The sequence below is a fragment of the Triturus cristatus genome, chromosome 4_1 (assembly GCF_964204655.1).
Source record: "Triturus cristatus chromosome 4_1, aTriCri1.1, whole genome shotgun sequence".
NCBI classification, from domain to species: Eukaryota; Metazoa; Chordata; class Amphibia; order Caudata; family Salamandridae; genus Triturus; species Triturus cristatus.
In genome coordinates, this window is record NC_140585.1 from 131,129,844 (window position 1) to 131,154,726 (window position 24,883).

Here is a 24,883-nt window from a genome sequence, read left to right on the forward strand (position 1 = left end):
GGGGAACCCTCGAGCGCTACCTTTGTACCCTCTTTAAATGCAGCAGACATAAACCGATTCTTTTATATCACCATAGAGATACAGAGTGGCGAAGAGTGGAAAGAGGCTCAAGCCCTAGTGGACTCCGGTGCCACAGGCACATTCATGGATGAGGTAGTAGCCACACAACTGGGGGTAGGGCTCATGAAGAAAGCAGTTCCCGAAGCAGTGGTAGCGGTGGATGGACGTGTGCTGGACTCAGGTCCGATATGCCTTGTAGCTAAGAAGGTGGAGGTCAGATGTACTCCCAACCACGAAGAAACCCTCGACTTTAACATCATCCGGTCCCCTCAACATGGTATTATCTTGGGACTCCCCTGGCTCCAGAAACATGATCCACATATCCAGTGGACAACGAAAACTATCCACTTCAACTCAGAGTATTGTAACCAGCACTGCTTTAGGCCTTTGTCTACACCCTCACAAGCCCTCTCTTCTCAGCGATGGATTGCAACGGCGGCAGAAAAAGACATTATCTTACCAGCTCGTTATGAAGGGTTCCGCGACGTCTTCAACGACCTCCAGGCAGAAACCCTGCCGCCCCACAGACAATATGATTGTCAGATAGATCTGGTAGCTGGGGCTGTGGTACCGTGCGGTCGTATTTATGCTCTCACGGAAAAGGAAAATGAGCATTTACGACAATATTTGGACAAATATTTGGAGTTGGGGTTTATCCGCCCGTCCAAATCACCTGCCGCATCACCCCTGTTTTTCATTTCGAAAGCCAACGGAGAGCTTCGAACATGCATCGATTATAGGGCACTGAATGACATCACGGTGAAGAATCGTTACCCACTTCCACTAATTTCAGTACTATTGGAACAAGTAAAGTCCGCCACAATCTACACTAAATTAGACCTCAAAGGAGCTTACCACCTTGTGAGGATGAGAGCTGGAGATGAATGGAAAACCGCCTTCAAAACAAGATATGGTCTCTATGAATACCTAGTGATGCCATTCGGCCTCTGCAACGCCCCTGCGGCATTTCAGTTCTTTTTGAACGAGGTGTTACGTGAATTCATGGACAAATTCGTAGTCGTCTACATAGACGATATTCTAGTATATTCTTCATCTGAGAAACAACATATCCAACATGTGTGCTCGGTGTTACAGGCTCTACGCCTGAACAATTTATACTGTAAACTCAGCAAATGCGAGTTTCATGTGGATGTTGTGGAATTCTTGGGCGTTATGCTTACTCCCAGAGGGCAGGTAATGGCAGAAAGAAAGGTGCAAGCAGTCAAAGATTGGCCTGAACCACAGAATGTTCGTGATGTGCAGTGTTTTTTGGGCTTCGCTAATTTCTACCGGCGCTTCATCCATCATTTTTCCAAAACAGTGACTCCCATAGCCAAGTTGCTCAGAAAAGGGAATGCCTTTCACTGGTCCACCGAAGCCCAACGAGCCTTTGATGACTTAAAGCACGCCTTTATTACGGCCCCCATTCTGGCACATACCAACCCGGAAAGACCCTACATCATGGAGGCCGATGCCTCAGAGGCTGCCATAGGAGCCGTTTTGTCACAAAGAAACGATACAACAGGACAAATGCATCCCACCGCGTTCATGTCTCAAAAGTTAAACGAGGCTGAAAGAAACTACACCATCGCCGAGAAAGAGCTGCTGGCGATCAAGACTGCATTTACCGAATGGAGACACTTCTTGTTAGGAGCCAAAGAAAAAGTAACCGTTTATACCGAGCACAGGAATCTGCAGTTCATGCGTTCTGCTAGACATTTAACCCCCAGACAACTACGGTGGATGCTTTTTTTTGAAGAATTCGACTTCGTGGTCACCTTTCGACCTGGGAAAGACAATAAAAAGCAGATGCCCTTACCAGACAAGAATCTCTTCGTGAAGAAGAAAAACCCATAGAACATGCCATCATACCCCCTCATAAGGTAGTTTGTGCTATGCAAACGGATGATTTTCTGCAGAAAGTCGCAACAGGAAGTCAAACCTGTAAATGGAGATCATGGGTCCGGAACCACCCCGAGTGGAAAGAAAAACAAGGCTTGTTCATGTATAACCAAATGATTCTCATACCATCAAAAACCCTACAGAAACAGGTATTCCGATGGTGCCATGACGTACCTAGTGCTGGCCACAACGGGGTGGTCAAAACTTTGGATCGCATTAAGAGACAGTTCTGGTGGCCCAGTGTTCGTAAAGATGTGACACTATGGATACGGGAATGTGAGACATGTGCCCGCATGAAGACTGAACACCTGAAACCGCAGGGGTTACTTCAACCCTTACCTACACCCACAGTTCCATGGAAATATATTTCTGTCGACTTCATCACGGGACTACCCAAAGATCAAGGTTGCGATACCATCATGGTCGTAGTCGACTATCTCACAAAACTAGGGCATTTTATTGCCTGTAAGCAAATCCCCACAGCAGGGCAACTAGCCAAACTCTTATTGACACATGTTGTTCGTCTACACGGACTGCCACAGCGCATAGTGTCCGATAGGGGAACACAATTCACTGCCAGGTTCTGGAAAGTATGGTGTGCAGCCCTACACGTCCAAGTAGCTTTGTCCACCAGTTTCCACCCCCAGACGGACGGGCAGACAGAAAGGGTTAACCAAACTCTCAAACAATACCTAAGGTGTTATGTAGACTCCACAACAGAGGCTTGGGTGGATCACTTATGGGTAGCCGAAGTGGCTTACAATAGCGCCCTACATAGCTCCACAAAAGCAACCCCTTTCTACAACACGTATGGTTTCCACCCTAGATTCCTTCCCTTTCTTCACCCCGAAGTGGGAAATGATCTTCCTGAGGTACTAGATAGAGTTAAACACATACAGAAGACTCTAATAAAATCTCAAACCCACTTACAAAAGGCAAAAGAACGATACAAAAGGGAAGCTGACAAACATCGTCGGGTAGGTCCCCAGTATAAACGAGGTGATATGGTATGGTTGTCCACAAAGAATCTGCACTTCAAAAAAAGATCCCTTTTCAACCCTAAATATATTGGGCCCTATAAGATCCTAAAGATTCTGAGTCCAGTAACGGTGAAACTCGCTTTACCCTTGTCCTTACACATCCATTCCGTGTTTCATGTATCCCTGCTAAAACCGTCTGTCACCCCAATAAAAAAGAAGCCAAGTCCCATATGGGTAAATAGGGAACAGGAATACGAGATAGCGAAGATATTGGACTCCAAAATAAGAGGAAGGAAAAAATGGTATCTAATAGCATGGAAAGGGTATGGACCGGAAGACAATTCCTGGGAGCCGGCAACGGCCATACATGCACCCCGTTTGCTCCGCGCCTTTCACAAACAAAACTCCCGTTGAGGAAGCTGCCTAAGAGGGGTGTACTGTCAGGAATACGCATTGCCACACCATAACACATAGGTATTTTCGCGCTACCGCGTTCTTCGCTCTGGAGACTACAAGTCCCATGAGCCTTTGTACTTCCGGCATGCGCGCGCAGACGCGGAAGGCTTCATAGAGCACTTCCGCGCTGGTGTCTTTGCCGATTATCCTGGAAGCCGTGAGGAAGCAGCGTGTCTTGGTTGCGGTCCTCATTTCATTTGAGAAGTCCGTTACGTCCGGAGACGGAGCGGCGCAAAGAGTCTTGTTCCGAATTGCCCCGTGAGCGAGTGGAGGTGTACGTTACATAGAGAGAGCCTGTTGGGTGTAACGTGGGGCGGTTGCGGTAAGGGTGCTGTGCACCACTTTGTATACTACCTCCTCTACAGCCTGACGTATCCCCGATGAAGACTGCCTGAGTAAAGAGGGGAGGTGAACTTTGCCTCCTGGACTCCAAAGTGGTATTTCACACCAGGTGTTCCTCCTCGTTGGAGAGCCACACGTCTGTAGGCTCATGCGAGTGGTAGGAATACCGGTGCCAGAGAACCTTCAGTTTATGAACTAAGGCGTTACTGCCCTATTTGGGAATGCGGTAATACCGTGTGGAGCTGAACACGGAACATTTGTTATTTTGCCGTTTTTTTCTCACGTATGTGAGTGGATTGCGTTGATTCCTTTATTTTTGGTTTCACTTGTAGAACTTGGGTTGCACACAAACTTTTCATATTTGAGGATTGTGGTTGAATTCCGCGCATTCATACGCCCTCTGAGAGGTGGACTGCAACGCCATTTTAGGTACGTGTGGAGAAGAAGCGGAATGCCTGCCTAGTGAGAATTACATGAGAGTAGGATTGGTGTGTTTAATATTTGTCATTTGTTTTATAGTGGAGCATTTCTTTTCTTGATCCAAAACTGCTTTGTTCCAAGGACTCTCGAGTGTGAGAGTGAACAGGCCACAGGTCACCAGTGATTGTGCCTCATTTATTTTCTTTACAGGTAGCTAAGAGTTAGTAGCATATCCTTCCGTACAGCTTAGGCGGGTGGGAGGAGGCAGAGTGTGGTTAACGTGCTGTCCTTGTCTCATTTCAGATCTCCTTCCCTGCTGTCCCCACCCTTTCCTTCCCTCGCTCGATCACTTCAATGTTCTGCGCTATAATAGCTATCAGACTTGGAGCTATCGAGAGGTGGACCATAACGAGCATCGGTCCGATCCTGAGGAGCTGAGGAACCCGACACGCGCTATACGCAGGAACCACTGCCAAACTTCAGAAACGACTCCAACGCATACAGAACGCCTCCGCACGACTCATCCTCGACATCCCTCGCCACAGCCACATATCCGCCCACCTGAGAAACCTGCACTGGCTCCCCGTCAGCAAGAGGATCAAGTTCAGGCTCCTCACCCACACACACAAAGCGCTCCACGACATGGGCCCCGAATACCTCAATAGCCGCCTCTCGTTCTACACCCCCACCCGCCAGCTCCGCTCCGCCAACCTCGCCCTCGCCACCGTCCCACGAATACGCAGAGCCACCACCGGAGGAAGATCGTTCTCCTACCTGGCAGCCAAAACATGGAACTCCCTCCCCGCACACCTTTGACTGACACAGGACCATCTCACCTTCAGGAAACACCTCAAGACCTGGCTATTCGAGCAATAGCAGCACCCCCCACCCCAGCGCCTTGAGACCCTCGCGGGTGAGTAGCGCGCTATATAAATGTACTGATTGATTGATTGATAGCTGGGAGACTGCGGATGAGCAGAGATAAGGAGACGTGGACCGTCGGCTGCGCTGGCGACCTTGGTGCAGGAAACCAGGGTTCGAGCCTCGAGGTCGCGTCCACATCCCGTGATTCTGGGCAAATCGCTTAATCTCCCCGTGCCTGAATATGTAATGTAAATACGGTGCTCATGTACAGCGCGCCAATACCTTCCGGTCGAGTTTGCGCTATATAAAGGAATGCAAAAAAAAAAAGATATATATATAAAGACATATACAGAGATATGCGATTCTCCGCTAACCTGTATTAGAGGAGGGGGTTCTTTAAACATATCAGCATTTCTGGCTATAAAACAACCGCAGTAGCACCGTCTCCCGAGACTGTTGGTGTCCTAGTCTGTGACATCTACAAACCCAGGTCTTTCCTGCAACAACAACGCTTGTTAATTAATGTGTGACATGCCAGAGCCTGACGGCGGCCGTTCTGTCAGCAGCCACCAGAGGGCGCGACTCGCCTGCAGATGAAATCCCCTGAGCACATTGTATGAAACGAAGAAGAATTTCCTCTTCCAGGTCAGCATCGGCAGAAACCGCACCAGCAGTGAATGCTGACATCACTTCCGGCCTCTCCTTGTTTGTCCTGCCTGCTGCAGAGGCGTAGGGACTCTCTGACTGTGCAGTTATCTTCATCGCCAGACCGCCCCCTCACACCTCAAATCTGCATGTGCCCCACCCCAGCCCTGGGAGGGGGAGAGACCTTGAAAATGCCTGCACGGGTTTCTGCTCAGGTAGGAGATTGCTGTGTTTGGAGAAATTGACTGAATAATCCTGAAGGAAATCTCTGCCAGGAGCCGGGGTGAGCTGGCCTCTTCTATCTGGGGCCCTGGGGGCTCTCCTTCCGGCCTAGCGGATATTTGGGAGGTCATCATTTGTATTAAAGAGGGGATCTGTGCACTGCACCTTACTGTCCTGTGAAGAATCCTTGCACACAGCTCTGCATCTGAATGCACTGTGAGGAATCTGTGCATGCTGCACTGCATCTTACTGCACTTTGAGAAATATGTGCAATGCATGGCCTCTTACTGCACTGTGAGGAATCCGCATACAACACTGCATATTACTGCACTTTGGGGATCTGTGCACACTGCAGTGCATATGACTGCACTGTGAGAAATCGATGCACAACAGGGCATCTTACTGCATTGGGATGAATCTGTGCACGTTGCATAGCATCATACGACAAAGTAAATATGCACACTACACTGCATCTCACTTCAGTATGAGGAATATGTCCACACTGCACTGCATCTCACTGTACTGCGAGGAATCTGTGTACACTGCACTGTGAGAAATCTGTAACCCCGTGCTGCTTTTTATTACACTTCGTGGGACATTGACAGAAGAGGATGTCTGTGAAAATGGCAGTGCTTTTTACTGCTCTCTGTGGGTTGTTTTTTCAGAGAAAATCTGTATGTTGCATTGTTTTTTCCTACTCTGTGATGGCTGTTAGAAAGGAAAGGTATGCATACGGCACTGCTCTTTACTGCACTATGAGGGGGATTTTAAATTAAAGATGAAATCTGTGTAGACTCCTCTGCCTTTGACTATTCTTCAAAGAGTGTTTAGAGCACATCTGTAATCTGCTTACTGAGTTACTTTTTACTACACTTCGAAGGGTGGTCATATTAAAAACAAATCTGGGAACACTACACTGCCTTTTATTTTTCACTGTGAAAAATCTGTCCATACTGCAGTGCTTTTCCCTGCACCATGTGTGGTATTTCCAGAAGAGATGATCTCTGCGGATTGTATTCTTCTTTATTACATTACGAGGGGCGTTTCCAGAAGAGGACACATGTACGCTGCCCTATTTTCTAGCTGCACTGGAAGTGGTGTCAGGGCCGGCTTTAGGGTGGTGCGACCGGTGCCATCGCACCGGGTGCTGGCTTCCTGGGGGCGCCGAGTTTGCAACTTTATTATGCTTTTAAAGCACCTGCTGCCACGTTCCTTTCCTCCGGCAATTACCAGGCCTCACAAAAATGTCAAGATATCTCCTGTGATTAATGTACTTCCTGGCGAGAGATCAGAGTTTTGTGTACTTGAGGTTTTTGACTAATGTGAGGGTAGCACAGAGGGTTAATATACCTACTGCAAAGAACGTGTACCAAGTAGATTACAGAGTGCATTTAATGTATAGATCAGCAGGTTACTGTTTATAACAGAGCCATCCGTTTGTTACTTGCAATTTGTAACTTAAAGTCCTAATATAGAATAGTGAGGTATTAACTTTCATCATAGAACTGCATACACACTGCAAACTATAGAACATTGATTAATGTTGCAAAAAGGGTTAATTTGGTAGAAATTGATTCTCATTATTAAAGAAAACTCCCAACTATGCTGTTTCTTTTTCAACTCTGAGTTTGTGCTTCTCCGCACCGGCACTCTTAAACTATACTACCCACCAGTATGGATGACATGTGACTCCTACGCTTTTAGTCCTTTGGCTTATGTAACAGTTCCTATACACTGATTTGCACAAGTATGATTTATTGTCTGCGTAATGTGTGTGTGATGCAAAATGCTCTGACATACTTAACTGGTATGAGTAGCACTATAAAGCAAATTCAATGCATCTGAGAGAGAGTGGTTAAAGAGACTTGGTCACTGTTAAAGAGTGCTAGTGAGAGAATCCGTGGTGGAGGCGGTCATTGGGGGCGCTAACTAACATTGTTGCACAGGGCGCCACCAGCGCTAAAGCCGGCCCTGAGTGGTGTTTACATCTACAGGAAGAAATCTATTTTACAACAGAATGAGGGGCGGTTACAAAAGAGTAATCTGTCCACACAGAGAGAATCTATCTGTAAACACTACTGCTTTTACCTATACTATGAGGAGCAGTAACCAGAGGAAATCTGTGTATAGTGTGTTGCTGTTTATCACACTATCAGGGGCATTTACAGAGGAAAACCATGCACACTTCACTGCCTTTTTACAACACAGTGAAGGGTGTTTACATAAAAAGGGGAATTCTGTGTACATAGCTGAGCTTTTTACTACATTATAAGGGGTGCTTATCGATCTGTAAGGTGCACAGTTGTTCACTCACTAAAAGAAGTGTTTAGAGAAGAGAATATCTATGCACTGCTTTTTACTCACAGTACGAAGGGCATTTACTGTGGAAACGTTTATGAACTGCAGCAAATATTACTGACACTGTGAGGGGGTCTTAATTAAATGAGAATCTGTGCACATTCCACTGCATTCACTCGCACTGTAAGGAGTGCTAACAGAAGGCTACATTTCTACTCTGCACTACTTTTTACGTTGCTTCCTTTTGAAGAGGCATTTTCAAGAAAAATCATCTCTCCGCCTGGTGCTGCTTTTTACTGTGTCTGTGGAAGAGAAGTTAGGACATGAATAATCTCAGTTAAATATTGATTTGTTCGGATTTCCAGTCTCTCTGTTACACAGACCTACATCTCCCCATTACCACACTGCTCTCTTCTGGAGATTCACTCTGTATATTTTACTTATATAAACACCAGGCACGTTCGCTATAATCCCACCAAAGGTTTCCAGAAGCACTGGTGCTGAATGCTTCAGTTGGTGTGACACAGAACCTAGTTTATCTTGTGAGCGTTTGAGAGGAAGTGGAAATTGGATTAGTCCCTATATGAGGTTCAGTCCCAGTATATATGGACTGATTTATTGTTTATAGATGTCTGGCATAGGGTGTGAAATAGACATCCAGCCTTCTGTAGCCTGTTCCATCCCATTTGCCTCCATGTCGGCGCACAAAGCCTGGCAGCGGTGAACCAAAAATATCATCTTTTCTTGTTGTTGATTGCTCTAAATTAGAACAAAAGCTGCCCTACTGATTGGAGACTGGTTAAATGACAAATTCAATAAAGGTCTCCTGGTTTAGCGTATTGTTGAATCCTGCCTGTTGCACTGAGGTGACAGTGGAAGAGTGTGTGACAGACATTATTTTACAGAAGAGCACAGATGGGTAATTCCAGTGCTTGGTATCCGAAGTTCCCATTTGGACCCTTAGCAATAGCATCCTTGTTAACGTGTTTATGATATATCTGCCCAGTGAACTAGTGCCATCTCTCACTTAATGCCCATCACAATAGAGTCCGCTGTCTAGTGCAGCAGAAAACTTGTTGGCTTAAACTATGTAAATATACCATGACTTGGTGTGAATCTGTACCTGTAATACACAGAGCTAGCATCTGTACTTTATATTACATTGTTTGCATCACATTCTCAGAGTACCTGGCTTGTGTTATTGCATTTTTTGCATCAGCTTTTCCTATAACCTGACCTGTGTTATTGCATTGTTTGCATCAGATTCTCCTAGTACATGACCTGTGTTTTTGCATTGTTTGCATCAGATTCCCCTAGCACCTGACCTGTGTTATTGCATTGTTTGCATCAGATTCTCCTAGCGCCTGGCCTGTTTTATTGCATTGTTTTCATCAGATTCTCCTAGTACCTGGCCTGTGTTATTGCATTGTTTGCATCAGATTCTCCTAGCGCCTGGCCTGTTTTATTGCATTGTTTGCATCAGAATATCCTAGTACCTGGCCCTTGTTATTTCATTGTGTGATCTGCATTCGTTATTTTATTATTCTAGCAGTTACAGCTTTTCTAACAAACATGGTACCTTTTATCCCACTAAAGTGCATCTTACTGCAAAGATACTGCACTGTTCCTGTAGCAGTAATTTATTATATAAAGAAGGGTTTGAAGTGATACGGTATGCAACGGCGCCCACTTGTATGTACGTTCGTTTTGTAGTGGTGTCAAATTCTAACGGTGCCACAAGCAGGGGGAGAACCCTAAACCCCCTAAATAGACCGAGGTGTTAAATAGTAACTTCTTATGGTGAAAAGAAATATGCAGAAGCTTGAGGTGAAGACACAAAGAGGTTTATTCTCAGTAGTAGGTTTAACAGCTCATCCACCCAACTGTCAGCAGGCTAATGACCACACCAACTCCCACATTCTACAGCTAGCTTGGTCCTGACATTCTAGAACATTAGACATCTCAGAGTGAGATGTAATGATACATCTTAAAGTATAAAGTAAAAAGAAGAAAGCTATTACAACATATCCCCCTCCTTTACACTATACAACAAAGAAACACATTAAAAGAAAATTATATATATATTCAATCATTATGTGACATAATCATCCAAATAGGAGGGAATGCGTGAAACCCTGTTGGGCCATGTAAAAGCTTCAGGAACAAATTTTTCCTCTGCGATGGTACGAGAGAAGCTTGAGGCAGTGTTTTTATTGCAAGGAGCAACACGACCTAGATTCCACACCCTGTGATCAGTTGTTCCTATAACATTGATGAAAACTTTTGTAACCCTAATAGGTTTTGAAAATTTAGAACCAGAAACAGCAAAACCAGGCCTTTTGATCCGAACAAGATCACCCACCTTTAGCTTTGTTGACTTAACAGCATGACGTACATCATAATTTTCCTTACTCTTAGAACATCTCAAATCTTCCTTTTCTTGCCAAGAAGTAGAATCAAGATTTTGAGATTTCTTAGAAAGAAACTTATTTACCCATGGTGGTTCTAAGTAAGTATCAGGGTCTCTTCCCCGAAACAAAAGAAAAGGAGACTTCCCTGTAGTGGTATGTGGGGCAAGCCGAAACACACATACCCTTTTTAAAACTTCATCCTGCCAATTGAGACCATTTACTTTTGCCAAAGACACAGTTTCTTTCAGAACTCTATTGAATCGTTCTACAGTGCCATTAGATTCAGGGTGATACAAAGCACATCTTTAATGAGTAATACCACAATTACTGAGAAAGGTTTCCATGTCTCTTGAGACAAGTTGTACGCCGTTTCTGTGAGTAAGGTTTCAGGAATCCCTTCCCTAGCAATAAGATCTTTTAAACAATTTATAACAGTATTGGTATTTATATTCTTTACAAAGAATACTTATGGCCACCTTGAAAATAAATCCATGACAACAAAAATAAATGTGTCAGAACCATCCCCATGGATGAGCCCTAAAATGTCAAGAGCTATATCCTTCCAGGGGCCACAGGGACAAGTTCTTTTCTCCATGGGTTGTGTCCTGGTTTTCAAAATATTTTCGCTAAGAGAACATTGAACACATTCCCTTACCAAATGTTCAATCTGGGTGTCAAGTCCTGGCCACCAATACCTAGAGCGCACTCTCTCCTTAGTTTTGGAAATGCCTAAATGTGCCTCATGTGCTAGATCTAATATTTCTTTCCTTAAGGAAACTGGAGGTACTAACCTGTGACCTCTCAGCAAAAATCCTTCACAACTGTAGAGTTGATCCTTAACCAACCAAAAATCTCTCACAGAAACACCACCTTGTTCTTTATAATGCCAACCATCACAAATCAATTTAGAGACATCTTGAATGCTATTATCATCCTTGCAAGCATCCAACCACCGCTCACGAGAAATCACTTTATAATCTACCCCACAAACAAAATCATGAGGATGATCAAAAGACGGATCAGAATTGGTCTCAGGTATGTCTGATCGATTAGTAGGAACTAACCTTGAAAGAGTATCAGCAACTATGTTATCTGAACCAGGAACATGTGTAACAACAAAGTTAAACCCCTGTAAACCAACCACCCACTTTGAGATTCTAGGAGATATGGAGTCAATGCCTTTGTTAGTCAATACCTCACAAAGAGGTTTGTGATCGGTCTTCACAACAAAAGAAGTGCCCCACAAGATTATTTTTAATTTCTTGATAGCCCAATACACAGCAAGAGCTTCGCGTTCAATCACAGAATATTTTCCTTACTCTTGTTTGTCAAGTGTTAACGCGAGTGCTGACGTGAGTGTTTTCAAATAAAAATAGGCAGGCGTTGAAGCAAAGTATTGAGAAGATAAAGCGCTATTAATTCTTGAAAGTTGAAAAGACAAAAGCGCAGGGCCAAAAAAAAACTATGTAGAGGTTTTGGTTGTCAAGAAGAGCAAAAGAATCTGCTATCTGAATAATAAGAGAAAATCATGTAGCTGAAGTGCAGTGATAGCGCCAAGTTGAGCTGGGACAGAGATAGAAGTAAATGTCCTTCTTGAGGGGTATAAAGTAAGGAAAGATCTTACTTGAGAGTTCTGTCCTCTTGAGAGTCGAAAATGATGTTGATTGATTTCCTTAGAGGTTGTTAAGGGTTGGAGTTGAGCTGATGAAGATCCCATCCTCGTCGCCAGTGTTAAATAGTAACTTCTTATGGGGAAAAGAAATATGCAGAAGCTTGAGGTGAAGACACAAAGAGGTTTATTGTCAGTAGTAGGTTTAACAGCTCATCCACCCAACTGTCAGCAGGCTAATGACCACACCACCTCCCACATTCTACAGCTAGCTTGGTCCTGACATTCTAGAACATTAGACATCTCAGAGTGAGATGTAATGATACATCTTAAAGTAAAAAGAAGAAAGCCATTACAACACGAGGTCTGTGATAAATTGCAAACAGGTGGCCTGTGCACACGTAGTCCATGTGTTACAGCATAAATGCAGCACGCAAAGGTAAAAACAGTCAACAATAATAACAACAGCAGTAGTCCAATGTGACGTAGCTCTCTTAATTTAATGCAGATCCGATGCCCAGCCAACACATGTTTTGTCAGGGTGTGAACCCACGATTTCTTCAGGGCTACAAGGATGTACAATAACAATGTGTAAAACATTGTTGCATATTATATCAAATATCAGAAACAAAAACGGGCGAAGACTGTGACTCAAGTGTAACCACTCCCCAAGTGACAAGGCCAGTCTCAAAGTAATGACCATAAGCGTAATATTAACAAATTGTTTCCATGATCACCATGGTGCCGGTACGGTGTCAATGTGAGGCAGGCAATGCTATCCTAAACAACACCTTATCTAAATAAAAACAAAGAACAGAGTCGCTGCATGTGTATATAGAATCTAAACACCGCCATGTATAATCATTTCACGTGAGTCAATAGCCAGTGAAGACTAGCCTGCAATTCACCATGTAATGTGAGCATACTATTTAAACGAACTAACAGGAACATTAAACCAAAAAGTAACATTTCGACAGTAAACAGAACATAAACCATGGCACAGGAAGAGGTAGAGGTGGTAGATGCAGAAGAGTAGAAGGAATACAGGGAAAAGAACAAGGAGTGTGAGATGTATAGTCTCATCAATGATCATACGTCTGATTCTCAAGCAGATTAGATAGTGTAAAGACTTCTTACCTATTGGGCGGACGGAAAAAGAGGAGTAATCTGTAATTACAAAATGTATGGGAACCTAGTGAGTCAATGCACTGACTAAAAATTGTTAAAAGTACATATCAAACATCTGTGGAGGTAACAGGCTCACCTCTCCGCCGGTTGTAATTCCGTCTCGGCTGTACGAGGTAAGCAACTGTGGAGGATATGCTTGACTTAAGATGGTGGTAAGTACCACACAAAAATATATTCCTATAAGAAAATGGGCAGAACAGTACATGTCAGGACGGTGGGGGAACGTACGTAACCTAAGATTAATAACCAAGTTACAATAGTGCACAGTAAGATCTCCTAATATCGTAGCTAAAAAGGAGAGTCGCCACTGCGATATAATCGCTAAGTAGTAGCACGAAATGGAGTATAATTAGTCCAGATGGGAAGCCCATTTAAATCGGTAACAGGGTGGATGTGGGTGTGACTAGCCCTAGTGAACATTATATTAACATGACAACGCGAAAACGTGTCTAAGTTGCAGTATCAAAAACGATAACGAGTACAAATACCTAGAGCCGGCACGGTACCTGAGTAAATGCTGAATTTTAAGAGTAAGAGTAAGTGTGACGCGCGGTATAAAAAAGGTCCATAGCAACATCTAAAAGTCTGTACTGTGCGTAAACTAAGCCACAAAACACTAAAGAATCCGTAAATGGATAATTACCTTGAAGGCGTGTACGCCGGGAGTAGCGAGTACGCTGTACAAATCCCTTGACCAGTGAAAGATCGGAAGTGATAACCACAGTTTGTCTGGTCTATTAGTACCCGTCACGCGAGAGCTAGTCTGTCAACTGGATTTCCGGTAGGCAACCCGGAAGTGAGTATGTGGCGAGAGGGTCAACGAAGTATCGAATCCCAAGAGACTGAAAGTAACACATGCGGCACATTTACGATAAACTGACTAGTGCCAGGCAACTATCGGGTAAAAGGGGGGACCCATAAAATCAACAAATAATTTCCAATGGTTCTATAAAAATTAGCTAGGAGAAGAAATAATACTCCTCGATGAGCGGTAACAGACAAAGTGTAGTGACAATGATACCCCGTAAAATCCCCAACGCGGGGAGACAGTAGCAGTGACAGAGTAGGATGGTAAGAGAGGCAAAACAGTATAGCGATAACATGGTAACCTCAGCAGAGATGTGCTGTTAACATCATGTCTAATAAAAACATTTGTGATAACAATTCCATAGTTCAGTTAACAAATAATTTCCAATGGTTCTATAAAAATTAGCTAGGAGAAGAAATAATCTCCGATTTAAGATGCATTATCCAGGTAGCTTCTGCGTGCCGTAGGGTCAATTCCCTGTCCCCACCCCTGGGATGAGGTGGTATCTGTTCTATTCCAAATAACGTGAATTGTTTATATGGTCTCTGTTCGCTGCAGCCATTTGCATGAGTGGCCACTGGGTATCTGATATCACTCTGCTTCAGTGCTCTAGCATGTTCGCTGATGCGATCTTTAAGCATACGGATCGTGCTACCTACATATTGCATACGACATTTGCACACAATGATGTAGACAACAAATCGCATCATACAATTTATGTTCTGCTTCATCTGATATTCCCTCCCATCCGGGCCGTGGAATTTTTTGGTGTCTTGTGCAGCCCATCTACAGACCCCCACAACACCCACATTTGTGAAAGCCCTGAGTGCGTGTGGTGAGCCAATCACTCCTCCCAGCTGCCTTGGGGACAGTGGGACTCAAGATGGTCCTAAGTGTAGTGCCTCTCCTGTAGGTGACGAGTGGCCTGTGTGATGTAAGTCTCTATGACTTTATCTGCTCTTAGAGTGTTCCAATGCTTGTGCATGCTCTTAGTCAGAACCTCAGCTTTTTGATTATGATTGGTAATGAGGTAATGTTTGTTCACCTTATCTGCACACATAATGTGGGCATTACAATGAACTCTCATTCTGTTTTGTAAAAAAGTCCTGGAAGGAGCTGCATTCTACAGAACTTTATCTACTATAGGAAGAATTAAAGACTTGCTTTATTAAGTTGCCTTTCAGAGCCAGAAGCAGGCCCTGCAAGCTGCAATCGTTTTAGGGAGATGGACAGATGTTATGGCGATAGGAACCCCATCACAACTCACACTAATGCTCCAATCTTCCAGGTTAGAAGAAACCAGAAATGATTGAACCAGGGGAGCTGTTGAAAGTGTCAAAGGTGACTTAATGATCAGCAAGGTAAAGACAGGAGTTGGCATTTGAGCTGATCCCATGTGAAAAGGAAATCATCGAGAAGAAGTTTGTGAATGAAATTACCTTTTTTGTATACTTCCTGAAATAGCAGACAGAATCCTCTCATTTTTACACAATCTATTTTTGTATAAATGAAATATTGTCCATGTGCATCTATCTAAAGCTGTACCTGTAGCATGTGGATGCTCCGTGACCGCCCTTTCTTTACCAAGTTACTCTGTGCACTCTGGAAAATCACCTCCTTTTCTGAAGTCAGTGAGATGTGACGTATTCAACAGAACCTTTAGTTAAATATTAGTGTATTGTGAAATATTCCTTGCTAAGTTTCAAAGATGGTAAAGAAGAGATGTCTTTTATAACCAGTTAAATATTGTGACTTCATATATCATTATGTTTACATTTAGTAATTCTAAATATTTTTACATCCAACAGAAAAGCCTTCAATGCATGAAATGATTATGAATAATGAAACTAATGCCGTAAATCTGCAAAAACTAGCAGAAATAATGAACTCCAGTATTCAGGAAAACAGTGATGCAGTCGGCAACAGAGGAACCTTTACATAATTGACAGAGCCATGAAGAAGCAGTCATGGGCAGTTCAGTGGATGTAAGAGTCTGAGCTGCGCACCTCCACGCCACAAGACTAAGAAATTACCTCTAGAACATTTGGACAAAAAAAACTGGCAAACCACCTCCTGTATAAACCGGTGTCCAACACCAACTTTGATCATGGGATCGGTATGATGTGGTTACTGCAGTGCTCTGTTTTCTTAAGCAATAACAGACCATCATTCAGTGTGCTAGATGTATTGTAAACTGTTTCTGGCTAACCCAGAAGTACCAGAGAAAAGCACAGTGGAGTGGAGCCAGACAACTGAAGGGTAAAGAAAAGAGGAGTCCGGCTATAAACGATGCAATGTACTGTTCCAATTTGCACCAGCCAGAAGGAAAATGAATCTTTACCCTCAAGCATGCATAACCATAGTTCAATCTAATGGCACAATCACCTACGAAGAAACCTTATACATATTATGAGTGTGGCAAATATTTCATGGCTATTTCACGTTATTGTTAAACCAGAAATCAAATGTGCAAAATATCACAATCATACAGGACATGTTAAAATAACACAAGTGCTTTATCAGCCATGTTGGCCCTTAAGGAAGTACAGTCTTGGGATGTAGACAAATATATACCCGACCCACAGACACAAACCAAGAAGGACGAATCGTTTACAAGCAGTGAGAGCTTTAGTTTGTCATCACTAATAAAGCTTCATCAGCAAACGCACACAGGAGAAAAACCATTCAAGTGCAGTGAATGTGTGAAGAGCTTTAGGCGGTTATCACACCTACAAAGACATCAACAAACACATAATGGGGAAAAACCGTACCATTGCAATGAATGTGGAAGCAGTTTTAGTGATTCCTCAAATCTCAGAATTCATCAGCGAACGCACACAGGGGAAAAACCATTCAAGTGCAGTGAATGTGCAAAGTGCTTTAGTCAGTTATCACAGCTCCAAAGCCATCAGCGAACCCACACAGGGGAAAAGCCATTCAAGTGCAGTGAATGTGAAAGTAGCTTTAGATATTTATCAAACCTACAAAGTCATCAGTTAACACACACAGGGGAAAAGCCATTCAAGTGCAGTGAATGTGAAAGTAGCTTTAGATATTTATCAAACCTACAAAGTCATCTGCGAACACACACAGGGGAAAAGCCATTTAAGTGCAGTGAATGTGCAAAGACCTTTAGTCGATTAGCAAACCTACAAAGACATCAGCAAACACATAATGGGGCAAAACCATATAATTGCAATGAATGTGGAAGTAGTTTTAGTCATTCCTCAACATTAAGGAATCATCAGCGAACACACACAGGAGAAAAACCATTCAAGTGCACTGAATGTGCAAAGTACTTTAGGCAGTTATCGCAGCTACAAACACATCAGCGAACACACACAGGTGAAAAACCATTTAAGTGCAGTGAATGTGAGAAGAGCTTTAGTCAGTTATCGCAGCTACAAAAACATCAGCAAACGCATACAGGAGAAAAGCCCTACCATTGCAGTGAATGTGGCAGTGCTTTTATTTACTTTTCATCATTAAGGATTCATCAGCGAACGCACACAGGGGAAAAGCCATTCAAGTGCAGTGAATGTGAGAAAAGCTTTATTCAATCAGCACACCTAATAGAGCATCAGCGAACACACACAGGTGAAAAACCATTTAGGTGCAGTGAGTGCGTGAAGAGCTTTAGTCAGTTATCATCCCTAAAAAGACATCAGCACATGCACACTGGGTAAAACCGCTGTCAATGTTGTGAATCAGGCAGTAGTTTTAGTGACTCTTCAGCGTTTAGAAATCATCAGTAAACACACACATGCGAAAAACTATTCAGGCACTGTGAATGTGTGAAGAGCTTTTAGTCAATCAGCACACCTATAAGAGCATCAAACAACACACACAGGGGCAAAGCCATTCAATTGCACTGAATGTGTGAAGAGCTTTAGTCACTTGTCAGGTCTACAAAGACATCAAGAAATACACACAAGGGGAAAAAAACATTCAGGTGCAGTGAATGTGTGAAAAGGTTTAGTCAGTTATCACACCTACAGAGACATCAGCAAACACACACTGGGGAAAAACCATACCATTACAATGAATGTGGAAGTATGTTTAGTGACTTTTCAACATTAAGGGTTCATCAGCGATCACACACAGGGCAAAAGCCTTTCAGGTGCAGGGGAAGTGTAAAACTATTTTGTCAGTTATTAAACTTACGAATACATTAGTGAATACTCACAGAGAAAAAATGATATCATTGCAATGAATGTCAGAAATGCTTTTGTCAATTATCAGATCTCCAAAATCATCAGCGAATACACAGGTGATAAGTGTAGAAGTGCACTGAAAGTGTGAAGAGCTTTTGTCAATTTTTCCATCCCACACAGCCCTCAGCGAGCACACACCTTCATTCAACTCACATGGAAATAACCCTTGAGATGCAGCGAATCCAAAAAGAACTTAACAACATTGTCAATAATTTTGACCCATCTGAGGACATAGACAGGAGCAAAAAAGTGTTGTTATTGTGATATAAAAGACTTGCAGAAAAAGCTAAAATTGCAGTTATTTGAGACATTCAAATACCAGATGATAGAAGACCCGACTAGCATGAAAGAATAAAAACAGATAACGATATTTGTAGAGTTATAAAAGTGTCTGTTCCCAGTGATTGTTCACTTCTGTATACATAGCAAAACAATATGATATACCAGGAAACACATTGGGAAACTAGCACATTGCGGAATAAAAGTGACATTGGTGGTTTTTATTTGGTGAAAAAGAGATACAAAGAAAAACATCCACCTGATCATGCTACCTGTAAAAGCAACACTGTGACTAACAAGGATATATTCAGCTAACTTGAGGGATTAGTGATAAAACCTTTAAACCCAACACACCCAGCCTTGAAGAAGAACTAATTTAACAAGGGCACACTGGTGAATATCCACAGCTGATTGTGGTATTTGGTTGTTTCAAACAACATTGATGATTCTGTGACAGCGACCAGAGAACAGTGTCCAAAGGCACAGAAGTAAAAGGAGCAGAATGTGAGCCATAACTCTCAGGGTTAATGCTTGCAGTACACGGCATTTACGCCCCTAGCCCTGACGCGGAAGAAGTGATGCTAATGTCAATCTTCACATGCATCTGTAAATGTATCTGGCACTTCCCCAGAGGTGTTCAACATCGAGCTGGATCTTGGCTCATCGCTGACTATGTAAAGGATTCACAGTTATATTAATTGTATATAGATATATGTTATGAGTTTCTTATTTACAGAGAATTATTCAACCAAATCCTAACTGGTTATAGGACAGTATCAGTTCATGATGGAAAATTATTGTTAGGAATTATTGTGGCATGGAGGAACCCAGTTCAAAGAGTTTCTCATAAAACTACAAGCAACGTGAAAGGGTGAGGTGTCAGCAGTTATAAAGTTATGGTTATTTGAGGGTTTGGTTTTTGTTGAAATGCTCCTGCATAAATAATATCGAGAATGTTGCCCTTCCTATGTCTCAAACAAACTCAACTTTTTATTATTTTTATCATAATATGGGAATCTGTTCCTCTGAGACCCTGTAAGAATTTACAGTGCTAAAATTCTAGCAAAAATAGTCTGTGGAGCTACTCAACAAGTATACCGAGTAGGACCTGTTTAAGCTGTAGTTGTATGCTACTTGTAAAAGAGAATTTTGTGGTTTTGCCTGGGGGCTAGTATTCCATAGTCCTATGGGTGCTTAGCTATACATATTATATAAAGTTTTATCAGTGATGTCCTGAGTGATGTCACTGGCCATGTCAGGAGTGATGTAATATGTGAGGTCATAAGCAGTGCACTGCGGGGCGTAAGTTATAGTTAGCTCTGGTAACTATAACTGCTGAATTTGTATGGTTTTGTGCATGTAAAATTTGAACCTAACTATAACATCCCTGTAACCTTTGTTTTTTTCAGTGCATTTATAAGGTTTTTTTTACATTTTATTTTTCAACTATAACGGCCCTGTAACCTTTGATTTTTACGGCGAAGTGAATATAGTATCCTGCCTTACCTTACATTTAGCCTTGTTAAAAAAAATACATTTTGCACAGACAGAGTTCTCTTTCATATAGTGTAACAGGCTATAAGACTCCAACATTCAAAAGTATTGGCAGCATAAATACAGTGAAGATGACAAATTTGTATCTATTGGTTCACGCATAGACATGCTGTCAGGGCTCTGGAAACGGGAAACTTCATTGGTAAAATGTATATATTACTATTAACAGTTGCCATTGCAGTATATGTGATGAACTAAAGTGAAGCACAGGTATTCAAGGAATAACCTATTTTTAATCTCAAAGCATATACCTTGTATTTACATACTGTTTACTGCATGATTTACACTTTATCGGTTGGTGGATCAGCTTGTGCTTTGGGCCTTATAGCTAAGTATGACCCTTCACTCTGCTTTGGCTTGGCTCTTCCAATGCATTTTGTGACTTGCCGAATTCTACTTTTTACCAGAATTAAGCCACTGAAACCAGCAGCTTTTGTTAGGAGAATGTAGTGAAATAGCTAAATCCCACATCAAAAGCATATAATTTCTAGGACAATCAGTTGCAATCCCAGCCACTCCTCTTCAACTCTGGTTGTCCCTTATTCTCAAATAATCAAAAGGATTTGTTGTATGAATGCCAGAGATGGCAGTGGCTTTCATGAAGCTAAGTGTGGGGTAGATAGAGATGGGCAAAGAGTGCTGAAGAGAGCAAGAGAGACAATGAAAGAGGGAGTAAAAGGAAAGCAAGAGAAATGGAAGGAGGGGGCAATGACAGGTGATTTGTATTCACCCAAAATAGACAGAAGACGCAGTCAAATACTTGTCAATGTGTGACACCACCAGAGAAACGGCTTGAATACCTGTGAATTTATTTATTTCTTTTCAGTACCTATAGACTAATGTCATGCCACCTGAATCCAAGCGGGCGGTTAGACGAGCAAAGGAATTGAACTCGTAATTGCGGAGAGCGAAACAACACACATACCACTGAGTGATGGTGCGAAAAAGTGAAACTGGATGCTTAATGAATGATTAGAGATTGGAACAATGAGGAGAACCCATGAAGTACAATACGGGTTCGAAACGCGTCAACGACCACAACGCAACCATGCAAGCAGTAAAACAGGACGTGTTGGGCAGGGGAATAGAAAACATTGATGGAATAGACTCCCTATCCACATGATCATTAGCTTTACATGATTGCATTGCCCATTTACGTGGGAAGTTTACAAATGGTGAAAGAATACATTACATATGTTTTCCTTGGGCACAAAAAGGCAGAACTGTCAAGATGTTGATTCTCTATAATATGTTTAAAAAAATAGATTGTCAAATATATTTATATGTTGTTTTGTATAGTCTGTTTGTATGAATGTCGGGTGGGTACCAAAACAAGAGTTTGTTGTAAAAATTGTGTATTTATGTTTGTCCTCATTATGTCTCTGTTTCTGAATATTTTTCAAACTATGTCTGAAAAAATTATATTTCCTAATCACTGATATTCAAAAGAGTACTCAGAAAAAAATAAGTGTGGTAAAGAGTTTTTCAGTACTGGCAAGTTTTGTTGGTAATATATTTAAGGTGGCCTAGCCTTACTGAAGTTTTTTTAGGGCCCATCCCCTGGGTAGTGAGAACATGCCAATAAACAGGGCACAACTTGTAAGGAGAATAGTGAGGGGGCAATTATCATTTGGAAATCACAATGCAGTAAACTCGATAATAACCTGGCTTTCGTTAACAATAACAAGTGCTTACTTTGTAAAAGTGGTGGAGCCTAAAATTTTGATGAGAAGATCGTAGCCGACACTACTGAGTTTCGGGGTCCTGAAAACCAACACTGTGTAATCTTGAGCCCACCTGACGCCTCTTTAATCTATCACTATACACTCTCTGCCTCTTTATCTCACTCTAGCAGGTTTCTGCTTTCTACCTTTGTCATGTTTTCTGTGTTTTTTTCTTTCCATCCCCTGTGTGCCTTTCACTTTTTTGATGTGAGGCAGAATATAATGAGGACAAATAAGTTCCTTCCCAACAGAAATTGTGTAATGTGCATTACTTTCAGCCACTGGCTCAAATTAAGCATGTACAACAACCTGTGCATTCAGGGTGTGATGATTAACAAGGGAAACCTACGGTATATAGATGGACACATGCTGTATGGGGCAAAAGCATATAATTCTGCAGTGTGCTGCAGTACTGGTGACCTGCCCGCAGAGAGTGGAGTGGGAAACAGCTCTGTCTGCAGGGAGTAGAGTGGTACATAGCTCACTTGGGCCTCAAGGACGTGTCGCGCAGCTAGAACGGCGGCAGAGGATGTCTTCAAACTCATGTAGACTTCGGTTCGCCTTAGGGCTATTCCTTCACAACATTTGCTCCTTTCTTTTCATGATTGCCAGCTCCCTCCATGGTGTTCATTCTTCAAACGGTAGAGCCACCTTTCTCATGCTGCCAGGTTGCTCCTTCTATCGGGAGTGCTTTAAATGGAAATACACAAGTGCAGGTACTCCCTCTCCTGAGTACCTATTTGCTTCTGAGAAGTCATAGTACTCTCACATTAAAAGTATTGTACCATTGCTGACAAGTGCGGGCACTGACCCTTTTAAATGAAAGAAGTGCATACACTCAGTACCAGACAGTGCCTGCCCATTTAAAGCACCTCTGGTCAGGGTTGAGTGTCGAGATCTCTGTACACGGTTGACTTTCTCCAGCGAGGTGGAAGAGATTGCTTCTGGTGTCTCTGCTGTCCATAGCATAGGAGCAGCCTGAGCTCTGTCTGACCACAGCCCTGACAGCTCTGCATGCTGGGGGGGGGAGATTAAAGATTGCACTGTGGTGATTATAATAAAGTGTGTCTTCCTGAGTGTGTGATACAAATGGAGCGGATGGCAGGGGCCACCTTCTAGGACGGATGCTAACTGTCGGCATCCCCTAGTTTTTTATAATAGTATGAATTGTGGCAGGAATGCTCCGGCAGCAAGTCTGGGCAGACTTTTCATAGCACCTTTAGGTGACTTGCATGTGCTGATGTTGGAGTGTAGAAGCCATAAAACCCAGAGCCTGTATATAACCATTGCACGTTGTAAATGTTAGCTTTTGTTTTCCATTCAGATGACATTCAGCTAATCACACCTTCTATAGAAGCTCCTGGGTACAAGTTTTTAATTTAAAGAGGAGCGTTTGACACCTGGAACAGGCATCGAACCTATGAACACTGCGGATGTATGACGTTACAACGCACACTTTTACAATGCATGCACTTACAACGCATTTTTTACAACGCATAATCCATTACAACGCATGACACTACAACGCATTTTTAAAAAATACCTTTACAACGCATTTCCATTACAACGCATACTACCTTTACAACGCATACCATTACAACGCATAATATTAAATTACATTTAAGGTAAGTATTAGATAGTATAGGGGTAAAAGTTACTTTTCTAACTCCAGGGGGTGCAACAGTAGGGTAAGTGTTGGATAGTATAGGGGTAAAAATTACTATTCTAACTCCAGGGGGTGCAACAGTAGGGTAAGTGTTGGATAGTATAGGGGTAAAAATTACTATTCTAACTCCAGGGGGTGCATCAGTAGGGTAAGTGTTGGATAGTATAGGGGTAAAAATTACTATTCTAACTCCAGGGGGTGCAACAGTAGGGTAAGTGTTGGATAGTATAGGGGTAAACATTACTATTCTAACTCCAGGGGGTGCAACAGTAGGGTAAGTGTTGGATAGTATAGGGGTAAAAATTACTATTCTAACTCCAGGGGTTGCAACAGTAGGGTAAGTGTTGGATAGTATAGGGGTAAAAATTACTATTCTAACTCCAGGGGGTGCATCAGTAGGGTAAGTGTTGGATAGTATAGGGGTAAAAATTACTATTCTAACTCCAGGGGGTGCATCAGTAGGGTAAGTGTTGGATAGTATAGGGGTAAAAATTACTATTCTAACTCCAGGGGGTGCAACAGTAGGGTATGTGTTGGATAGTATAGGGGTAAAAATTACTATTCTAACTCCAGGGGGTGCAACAGTAGGGTAAGTGTTGGATAGTGTAGTGTAATATTATGCGTTGTAATGGTATGTGTTGTAATGGTAGTATGCGTTGTAATGGAATGCGTTGTAAAGGTAGTTTTTAAAAATGCGTTGTAGTGTCATGCGTTGTAATGTCATGCGTTGTAATGGATTATGCGTTGTAAAAAATGCGTTGTAAAGGTAGTGCGTTGTAAAAGTTGCGTTGTAAAGGTTGTTCCCCGAACACTGCAGATGTCACCTCTAAAGTTGACCTCTTCGGAGCCCGGAGGAAATCTCAAACCTTATTATGAGAGGTGGCAGAGCATCATCTTCATAAAAAATGAATCCGTGGATGATGGGGCACTTGAGTAGAAGGATATGAATATCATAACATAGCATTCATCTCAATGGGCGATGGGGCACCCTCACCAATGTACCAGTGCGGAAGGACATAAATATTACTACAAAGCACCCATCTCAGTGGGCGATGGGGCACCCTCGCCATTGCACCGGTGCAGAAGGTTATGAATATCAATAAAAAGCACTCATCTCAGAGGGCGATGGGACACCCTCACCATTGCACCAGTGTGAAAGGATATGACTATCCCGACATAGCACTCATCTCAGTGGGTGATGTGGCACACTCGCCATTGCACCAGAGCGGAAGGATATGAAT

At 42.6% G+C, this 24,883-nt stretch overlaps 1 protein-coding gene across 1 annotated transcript; it reads left to right on the forward strand.

Moving 5' to 3' along the window:
• Positions 1-5,717: 5,717 nt before the first annotated feature.
• LOC146847644 (uncharacterized) lies at positions 5,718-21,603 on the forward strand. Its single transcript, XM_085651789.1, has 2 exons — positions 5,718-5,884; positions 16,014-21,603. The coding sequence occupies exon 2, from the start codon at positions 16,731-16,733 to the stop codon at positions 17,889-17,891; it is 1,161 nt and encodes a 386-aa protein (XP_085507915.1). The 5' UTR covers positions 5,718-5,884; positions 16,014-16,730; the 3' UTR covers positions 17,892-21,603.
• The last annotated feature ends 3,280 nt before the right edge of the window (positions 21,604-24,883 follow it).